The 11268-nt window shown below is 34.4% G+C and overlaps 1 protein-coding gene across 1 annotated transcript; it reads left to right on the forward strand.

The window, feature by feature from the left end:
- Positions 1 to 2667: 2667 nt before the first annotated feature.
- LOC129875561 (uncharacterized) lies at positions 2668 to 10020 on the forward strand. Its single transcript, XM_055950867.1, has 3 exons — positions 2668 to 2701; positions 9200 to 9381; positions 9496 to 10020. The coding sequence occupies exons 1-3, from the start codon at positions 2668 to 2670 to the stop codon at positions 10018 to 10020; spliced, it is 741 nt and encodes a 246-aa protein (XP_055806842.1).
- The last annotated feature ends 1248 nt before the right edge of the window (positions 10021 to 11268 follow it).

The following is an 11268-nucleotide window of genomic DNA, read 5'->3' on the forward strand; positions in this document are numbered from 1 at the left end:
AAATCTTCCTTACGTGTTTGCTAGGATGAACATGTTCACCAAGACTTTGAAGCTCATTGGTGATGGAAGAGAACCTGGTGTGCATGTCATAGGCAGACTCTCTTTCTTTCATTGTGAAGTTCTTATATTGAGTAGTTAGAATATTCCCCTTTGATTCTTTCACCTGCTCAGTTCCTTCATGAGCAGTTCTGAGACAATCCCAACTCTTTTTTGCGGACTCACACGAAGAGATTCTATTATACGCTTTAGCTCCAATGCCACATACCAGCAGTTTCTTAGCCTTATAGTTCTTCTCAATCTTCTTCCTATCATCCTCAGTGTGCTGCCTACGAGTTTTAGGAATGATCCTCGTAACTTCTCCTTATTTCTCTTCAACAGTGGGAACATAAGGACCATCAAGAACAATTTCCCAAAGATCACTGTCTTCAGCCATGATAAAGTCATGCATATGAGTTTTCCACCAGCTGTAGAATTGACCGTTAAATAAAGAAGGTCTGGTTGACGATTGACCTTTTTCCAAGTTAAGTGAAACAACCATTCTTTACAGGAACTTCTCTTGGTGTTAACCATATAGAGAAAACCTATTCTAATACCAATTGTTAGAATGTTTGCTTCCACCAAAACAATAGAGACCGGGTCCCTTATTAGAAATTAGTTCAAAAATTTAAAGAACAAGAAGATAAACTAGACACAAGATTTTTAAGTGGAAACTCCTTGCTCAAGGGATAAAAACCACGACTTGTCCCACATGATTTCAGCTCAAATCTTTACTAGAACAACTGAGCCAAGATTTAGATTACAAGCTATTGTAACCTAAGAATTGTACTCACAATCCCTCTCCACTCCTTGTAAAAACTCTGTTACAGACTAGAAACAAAAAACTATATTACTTCCTAAATCACTAAACTCCTAGATGATTTAGAGTTCATATGGTCTCCATAACTAGCTCTAGTTACTTCGACAAGATGAACAAAAGAGATAACAAATAAGAGCTGATCTAACTTTCTTTACAAATTAGAAAGTAGACCTTACAAGATTAAGAAGAAGAAATTACAACTCTAAAAACAAGAACAAAAATATTGATAACTTTATCAGATAATTGATCTTTTTCAAGAGCAAATTTCCAATACTTGAGAGCATGAACTTATATGAATATTCTTTTTTACATTCAGAAAGCCAAGTGGAAAAATGCTGTAAAGAGTGTATATATCACCGATTTACCATGTGTTGGATGATTTGTATTGGTTAGACAATTGGCCTTCTGCATTGGGACTCAACGGCATACATACAAACCTGCTAACTTGGCAGGATCTTTTATGTACTATTTTTCTGCTGTCGTTATCAACAAGAAGTCCTCAAAGGGACCACGTCCTCTACCTGTTTCCAGAGTTTGTCAAATCATCAAAACCGACTTCAAGAGCATTATCACCTTTCTCTTTGTATAATTAGATAGCATATTTAACCAAAAAAATGGATAAAAGAAAGACACATATCTTGTTGCTTTTACTCGTATTTGTATTTTTCTATTTTTCTTGCTCGCATTTATATATTTTTATTTTAGTCTCAGGTCTGTACCTATTTTGGAATGGGGAGGTTTAAGAAAAGTTTTGAATTTTTTCTTACTTTATGTAGGAAGTCATTTTCATAAAATGAGTCAATTTAAAAAATGTTTTTCAAAATATTTAAGCCAATAAAACATGAAAAAATTGAAAAACATCTTTGATTCTATCTTTATACCTTTGCCAAGTTTTCTTTTTTTTGGGGGGGGGGGGGGGGGAGGAGGAGCTTTGGGTTTTGTTTGTTAGATTATTATTTTTTTGGTTTTTAATTTGGTGTTCCGGAGTCCGCATTGAAGCTCCGAGTAAATTCAAATGGCGTACTGTAGAGCTCATTCAAAGGTGGCACTCCCAATTGAATTTTCTCCATACCCAGGTCTAGAAGAGACCTTTGGTTAAGGATGTATAGCAGTCCCGAACACTACACCACAACCCATGTTGGTTGTTTGTCACTACATCAAAAATGATCCTTAGCAGCAATTGACAATAACTTTATTTTCACTAAGTATATATATTTTTAGAGGCAATTAACACTCTTTGTTAAAGTTCCTAAAGCGTATAGTGATATTGAATCCAACAGAAATTAACGAAGTCGGTAAAAGACCTCTTCATTAATGTGCATATTTATGGTAATGTCCCAATTCTTGAAAAATTACTTTTCAATGAGAAATGACCATTTTTCCCTTTCCAGTAGTGTTTTCATACATTGTTTGTGATATAGGGATGATTGACACAGTTTTCGATGACATCGAGTGGGATTTTGGTAATTTGAGAACTTGAGTGGGAAGTTTCAGCATATTGAGATGTGAGCATTGGAAATTTGACGAATTCATTGAGTCAAGAATGTCTAATTCAGTGTAGTAGCATATCATTTTAATTTTATAGGACCCCAAATAGTTTTCGAAGGTTCAATCGAAAGTATTTTGGACTTGGGAAATCTGCAATTTCTGGTTTTTTGTTTCATGTCACTTTGTTCTTTGCGATCGTGGAGATACACACGTGATCACGATATGTCCCTTTTTTGTGCTTTGCCATTGTGACACTTATCACGCGATCGCGAAGTGTCCCTTCTAAGTGTTTTGCAATCGCAACTTGTGGGTCCGTGATAGTGATGTGTCAGCCTCCAGTGCTTCGCGATTGCACTGGTTAGTGGCTCATGATCGCGAAGTAGAAAATTCATCTGAACAGTGTCCAACTTTGGGAATTATTCTAATTTTTCACATTCCGCCATTTTTGCTCGGTTTGAAGCTTGGAGAGGCGATATGGAAGAAATGTTTTCTAGGGAAATCATTTGGGTAAGCCTATATTATCAATCTTTATCAAATTCCATCAATTTTATCTTCCTAAATCATTGAAAAATCAAGGTTTAAAATGGCATTTTGGGCCTTTTTCTTTTCAATTTCAAGTTTGAAGATTTAATGATTTCTAATGTATTTCTTGGCCAATTTTAATGGGGTTTTCAACAACAAACTCCCCTTGATGATGAGTAGAACGTGATTTTAAAATAAAATTCTAGATTTCTCCTTTTTTAATTTTGAAGTGTTTTATGGACGATTTTGACCCCGATTCTAAAACCCAGAAATATGGGGTATCATTAAACTCCTTTTGATGAAATTTTGTCATTATTGATAGTGAATAATGATTTTGGAGTCGGTATTTGTGGGTTGAGCTTCAATTAGAGTGTTCATATGGAGTTTCGACATTCGAGGTAGTTTGGTTATCCTTTTTTGATACTGAGATTGGGTAATTAGTCATTTATGGTGTTGCAACATGATTCTGGACTGATAATTTCATTGTGATGCCTGTGTAGGGGTTTACCCAACCTACCCATCCTCTCACTCGTCCACCCTACCCCACCCCATCACCAATTATTTTTAAACATCAATTAAAATAAGTTTTAAAAAAGATCGCCCCTCCTCCACCTCCACCCTACCCCGCACCTGGACCCCCTAGCCCACCCCACAACTCACCACCCTCAAATTTGTTTTTGAAGAAAATTAAAAAGAATTCAAAAAATAGTTAATTTTTTTCAATCCCTCACCCTCCCCCCACCACAATTTTTTTAAAAAAAAATCAAAAATTTTAAAAAATAAAAACTAATTTTTTATACCCCCACCCACCCACTAGGACCCCCTCTACCCCCGCCTTACCCATAATTGTTTTTTCCAAAAAATATAATTTTTTCACCTCACCCCCTCCACCCCCCACCGTAATGTTCTTTTTTTAATATAAAAATAACTAAATAAATTTACAATTTTTTAGTACAATTAACAATTTTTTATTGTGAATAGTTGATTTATGAGTCTATAGTTCTATATGGATTCTCATGTTTTATTCATGTTGTTCATATCTATATGAGTTCTTTGAAATAATTAAATCCATATCTATCTATTTAGAAAATATGAGTGATCCATTTAAATAAATATGGATTAAATGGATCATTTCACCTTATATGGGCTGAGATTGTTATCTCTAGAGCCAAATTAACAAGATAGTTTTGTACATCTTATTTACATGAAATAACAAAATCTGATGCATCCTAAGGTTGGGATTCTTAACCATAAAATTGAAACCTTTTACATAAAGTCTAAGTAAAGAAGGTGAGATCAAAGTGTATCACAATCACTTGAAATGGTTAATAATCAAAATGAATGAGTTATGGCCAATTTTATTCCTAAGCTTACCAAAAAAAATAAAAAATAGAAAGGCACATATCTTTCTGTCATTATTCTCCACACTTATAAATAGAGCTATCAAAATGGGCTGGCCCAACCAACCCTAAAGGGTTAGCGAGTTAAATAAGTTAAGAAGGACTGATCAATTTAAATAAAGGACCTATAAAATAGCAGCCCAACCCAGCCCTAAGTGGGCTATGGGTAGTGATGGAAAATTATACTATTTATACATGATTAAAATATTTTTTTATGTTTATAAAGTAGATGACGAACTCTCTTCGACTAGCTCATGTGTCTACTTAATCAGAAAGCCCTCTTATTTAAAATCATGGCTCCGCCACTGACTATGGATTGAGACGGGTTGACCTTTCAATCAAAAGATGGACAACATTGATCTTTTAAAAAAACTATCAAACATTGATGAACACAACACCAATACATCAAAAATTCACATGTCTATGAGTTGCACACACTTTAATGGAATACTTACAAAACAATAGAGTAGGCAAGATACAACAGTCAACATTTATAGGACTCGTCAGAACAACATATATTACATGATCATTTGTTTTCATAAACTAGACAAGAAAGGAGAAATGAAAAATTAGGCATAAACACAAAAGTAAAAGAGGTAAAAGATTCATAGTTATAATAATTTAATTGCCTAGTTGCTTAAGATTTAGCAAAATAAAACACTACTTAAAATATATATAATAAATATTTTTAAAATTCGCGACCCACGGGTTAGCTTTCGAGGCTCGCGGGTTGAGCCTATGAGGTTAGCGGGCCAAATGAGGCTGGGCTAAAAAGCCTCGTTCCTAAATAGGTTGAAAAGATTTAACCCAAACCCACTTAATTCAACAATTTGGTTGGACTAGCCTCACGAGTCAAACCCATTTTGACCACTCTATTTATAAATGATCGACATACATATATGCAAGGGAGGAGGAAAAGGAGGAGTGAGCTGATATCCTTTTAGTTGATATGGTATTGAAGTTAGAAGAGTTCACAAATTGACTTGGTGGTGAAGTGCAAAGAACCATAATCAGGTTGTATAAGATAGCATTCAATAATTGAAAAAGAGAAAGCATATATCAATGACTTTTGTTTAGTTATTGGTTCTAACTACAAAGAATTGAAGTTAGAATAGGCAACCATATTCAACAATATAAATAGATCTCTAAAATGAACTAATACTAAATTAATTTCATATGCGGAATACACTTTAAAAGCCAATCCTGAGTTCTTGTTCTTACTCCTTTCAAAGCCAAACTACATGTCTACTCCAAAGTAGATGTAAGACACGTATGTAGCCTGTAAATACAGATCTGTTTAATAGGTTAAATGACTAACACACCCTTATGTGAGAATTAATTGACAAAGATGTATATATATAGAAAATAGAAAAATATAGATATAAATATATAGAATATAGAATATAGAAAAAAAGAAAGGAACCTTGCCTGCGCCAGCACGGGCCCAATAATTTTGTATAGTAATTGTATTTGTTGTCAAATCTCTACACTATATCCCAACAAATTTGTATACTAATTTAATTTGTTGTCAAATCTCTATACTTATATCTATCTGAGATATATAGCCGAAGATTTCAAATACTAATTGTATGATTTTACAAGCATATAGTGAAAATATTTCTTCTATTCTCAAGTTTAATATGAGAGACCAACTCAACATTTAATCTCAGATTTGAATTGCACCTTTTTACGCTCCTTATTAAACAATACTTCCTCACACCTTACTCCTTGAGAAACAACCCAAGACATAATTGATAGACATTTTGGAACAATGTCCATGGCTTTATCATACTGATAAATGCTAAAGTATACTCACTCTTAACATCATATATAGGGTAACTATTCACAGATTATAATACATATTGTGTTGGAATTGAAATTGATAAAGTTGATAAAGATCAACAAGCAACCATGGAAGAAGAGAGAACTCAAGCTTTTGTTGCAATGTGTTGAAATATCACAGATGTTTCACAAGATGTATGGGTCTAGTATGGATTTTATTATTATTATAACTAGTATGAATTTATTTTATTTAAACTACTATGGGTTGTATTGTTGTTTTATCTTTTATACTTGTATATATTGCCATTCCTGGCAGTGAAGTAACAACAAGAAAAAATTTTCCATTCTTGGTCTCTTATTTTCTACATGGTATCATTGCAACCTTGAGAATCTAGTCTCTTTGTTGCCTCTTCTTCCCTTTTCTTCATCCATATTCTCCATTTCTCAGTTCAACAATGGTGACACCAACAGATGTCACTTCTGATAGCTCTATAGGCACCGAAAATACCACCAACTCTAGGGCATATCACACCTGTAGTATCCCCTTTGGGAGGATGCCACTTGCGAAGCAAAAAATAGTTTTTTTATAATCTCAAATAGTCAACACATTTAGAAAACTCGTTTTGAAATACTATTTCCAATACAACACCATTGCGGGTCCATAAAATACACAAAACTCAAACTAGTAATTATCACAAAACTATTATCTTCCTTTGTGCATAATGACAAGTCACAGTATAAACCAGTACATGGCATGACTTGAGTTAAAAGCACACTCCAAAAATAGCAAAACTAGTCACCCAGTTCAAGTTACAAGCATATGATTTTATTTTCACAAACTTTCAAAATTTCATACATGAGTGCCACATGTATCCTGTACAAGTCTCCAAAAAATTTACAAAACTAGATGCATATGCAGATGTGATCTTCACAAGGGCTCCAAAAACTCTACTCCAAATGGACATCTTTATATCTCATCCTGCACATTACCTATGATAGAAAACAACTATCGCTAAGCATTAAGCTTAGTGGTGTATAAACTTTGGGCTTGGAGCCGTTAAATTCTTCAATTCCCTTGTTCGTCGCAAGTGGATCAATAAGGTAAAAGTAAGCCCAACTGAACAAGTATACCAAAGTATCGAATACAAACCTTGAAGAGTTTCAAAATGTCAATATTAACATTCGAAGGCTCAAGTACCAAGAAATCTTATAATTCAAATCAAAAGAGTTGTCAAATAATCAATTTCATCCAATATGTACGTCATGCCATCACACTAAGCACAATCAATATCAAGACGGACCAAATCCCCAAAATCAAGAAGGACCGAAGCCCATATCAAGAAGGGTCGTCACCCAATATCAAGAGAATCAATAACCATGTTGAAAGTGGCTTTCCACTTGTACTCGAAAGTGGACGAATATCCATCGTCAAGAAGAAATGTAAATCCAAAGTCAAGATGGGCAAGATCCGAATTGAGAGGCATGCCAATATCGAGGAAAAGTCACTGTAACAAGAAGGACAAAGTCCCAACAAGAATGCAAAATGATCAAGTAATTCGTACAAGTAGGCGGTTTGGCAAAATTTTTGCAATGCTTAAGATAATAGTCATATCATAATACAAGACAAGGAGTAAGGAAACAACCTATCAAAATACTTTAAATTTCAGAAAATAAAATATTCCAAGTTCAAGTTTATACACAAACCTTGGTGTTTTAGCACATAACAAGTTCTACCACAACTCGAGGAATTCAATTCATCTACTCCATAGACCAACTAAAATTCACTTTGTCAAATAGTTCCTCTTAACTTGTATAAGAGTATATACACCTTAAATACAAAATTAAATATCTACTTAATTTTAAAAGTCTCAGCATATCAAAACTAAACGTGAAATCAATGAAAATCCGCCCAAATTATCAAAATAGCAATTCTGGACAGCACCACTATCGTGTATCGTTGCTTAGTTTCGAAGGGGTAAATGGGCGAAATAGGCTTTTTGGCCTCAACTAAAGTTATAGAAATATGTCTTAGGGTAGCATACAATTTCGAATTTCCCCTACAACAATTCTGTACAAAAAGATATGCCCAAAATACCAACAACAGTCCATATTGGATTTTCAAAACAAAAGCTGGGCAGCACCTCTCCTATACTTTATCACCCTTTTTCAAGCAGATAAAAGAAAAACTGGGTTTTAGAGACTAAATAAAAGTTATATACCTATGACATATATTTCCAAAACATCTTGAATCATGCGAAACCAAGCTTTACATAAGGAGTTATACTAATATTACTAACAATAGTCCCATCCAAAAATGGGTTTGCAAAAGAAAGTTTATTCCCCCAATTTCGACAACAACAACTTATCAACAACATCAACAACAATATCAAAAATCATTATACATCATAACTTAACTAATTCCACCCATTTAATCCAACCAAAACATCCCCTAATCCCTATGTCTCAACAAAGCAAAAAACAAGTTTACAACGCTACTTTCACCGTTTTAATCCGTTAAATCTCAAAACAAGCTTGTTAATAAGAAAAAGAACCTCAATCTTACCTTAGGTGTGCAGAAACCATGACAACACACTCCTTCTTAGCTGATTTGTAGCTCAAACTGAGGGCAACACAAAGTGCAACACCTTTCTCTTCACGAGCTTCAGAATTCGGGACTCGAATTTGGGTCAAAAAAGGCTTGTCTTAGCCTAGGAGTTCTCTCTCTCACCCTCTAAAATGTTTTGGAAAGTTATAGTATGAAAATGAAGAGATAAGGCTACACTTATCCTTTAAATGTTCGGGAAAATGGGCCTGATCCGACTTGGAATCGCGTTGGGCCCAAAATCGCTACCCAGCTTGACCTTTCTGCCTTAAAATGTCCATACCTTTTTATTCTAATGTCACATATGATACCACAACCTATGGTTAGAAAGGTATTTCCATTATCTACAACTTCCATTTTATATATTTTCCTAAATTTCCAAATACTAATGGGTTTATGGCCTCCCGAAGTCAAATTAACCAAAAACATAGCTAAAAACATTTTTTTCTTCTTAAAAGAAAATTGGTGTGTTACAACACCCATCATTTCTATCTTCATGCTTCAGATTCTCCAGGAATGAATTTGTTAACTCACCCTTTAATTGAAAAGGTTGTGGTGGATGGAGTAGATCAATCTTGATTGCTCTTTCAGCAAAAAATAAGGTTGGGTTCATTGATGGTACTCACAAAGAACTAGCTTCAGTTTCACCAGAATTCAAGCTATGGAACAGATACAATGATATGGTTCTATCATGGCTGCTTAACTCTCTTTCAAAAGAGATAGCTGACAAAGTTATATACTCCAAGATAGCCAAAGATCAGTGGAAAGAACTTTAGTACAGATTTGGCTAGTCCAATGGAGTCCAAGTCTATCACCTGCAAAAAGAGTTAAGTGACTTGGTACAGGGTTCAAATGACATTGCTGACTATTTCACAAAGATCAAAATTCTTGGGGATGAGCTTGATGCTTTGAACAGTTTTGTCAACTACTTATGTGACTTCCAATGTGGAAAAGGAAAAATACGAAAAATGGCTAAGTCTATTCAAGATGAGAGATTGATCCAATTTATAATGGGTTTGAATAATGTCTATGCTGTTGGAAAGAGTAACATACCCTCTGCGAATCATGATTATTCAATCCTAATGCAAGATGAAAATAAAAGGGAGGTGTATATGAGCACACACTATTCAGGAAACTCTGCTTCTTTCTTGGCGACAAACCAGAACAACTTTGGTCAAAGGTCTAGATATTATGAGTTTAAGGGAAAGAAAACCGCTGTGATCTATTCTCACTGTAAGAAACCTTGGCATTTTGTGGATAAATGCTATAAGATAATAGGTTTTCCAAGTGATTTCAAGTTTACCAAGGCAAAGAGGTTCCAGGGAAGTGTGAAGAGCATTGCTGCTTACATAGAAGGAACACAAGGATAAAATAAAGCATATTTTAATGGAGAAGGAAAGGACAACATTTCACCCAGGATCAATATTCACAACTAATTCACATGCTTTAGAATGTGAGGATGAATCAATCAAAAGGTTCAACTGATGATGCTTTAGCCAATGCAATGACCTATGCCGGTAAGGTTTTCAATAAAGCACCTTATAGAGTTTTTCATTTCAAATAAAGAACCTGGATATTTGATTCAGGTGCTACTCAACACATGTGTTTTAATTCAAAGATCTTCTTAGAGTATGTACTCTTAAGACTCTAGTATTTGTTGATCTTCCCAATTCTCATAGGGTCAAGGTTACTCAAGTTGGAAGTGTCCCTTTACATATTAAACTTATTTTGAAGGATGTATTATTTTTTCCATGTTTCAAATATAACTTCATTTCAGTCTATAAGCTGTGTAAGCATTTAAGTTGCTTACTTATTTTTTCCTCTTTTGGTTGTTTCTTGCAGGACCCTTCAATGAAGAGGCCTCTGGCATTTGGTGAAGCAAGAGAAGGGATATATCTTCTATAGTCAAGAACCTCGCCTTCCCTTTCAATGTACGATCCCGGATACTATGTAGCAGAAAAGGGTGTAACAAAATGAGATTGGATTAACATATAGAAACTACAACTACAGATTTGATCTCTCATTCGAACATTGATTGATCTTAGCTTAACGTGCTAGCCACTGCTTCATTTTGTATAGTGATAAAGATTTTTATAGTACCTTACGAGTTTTGTCAGCACATCAATTAATTTATGCAATCAAGAAAACTCTAGATGTCTTTCTGTTTCAAGTCCTTTTTCAATTCCTGTAAAGAATGCTTCTGATGTAAGGCTATGGCACCTTAGATTGGGCATATTCCATTTCAATCAATGAAGAATATTTTTTCAGTTCTTGTTTCTCCTCTTTATTTTAATTCTGATTGTAGTATTTGTCCCTTAGATAGACAATCCAAGTTACCTTTTTGATCTAGTAATATCAGTTCTAAGAAGATCTTTGAATTAATACATACTGACACTTGGGGGCCATACAAAACTCCTTCTCATGATGGACACAAATATTTTTTAACTATAGTGGATGACTATAGTAGATGAACTTGGACCTGTCTTCTATAAACAAAAAGTAATGCCTTCACTATCTTAAAGTATTTTCTGATGATGGTTGAAAGACAATTCAATGTCAAAGTTAAGATAATCAAGTCATACAATGCATTAGAATTGGGTGGGAGCAACTTGTCTGCT

This window comes from Solanum dulcamara, chromosome 12 (genome assembly GCF_947179165.1).
Source record: "Solanum dulcamara chromosome 12, daSolDulc1.2, whole genome shotgun sequence".
NCBI classification, from domain to species: Eukaryota; Viridiplantae; Streptophyta; class Magnoliopsida; order Solanales; family Solanaceae; genus Solanum; species Solanum dulcamara.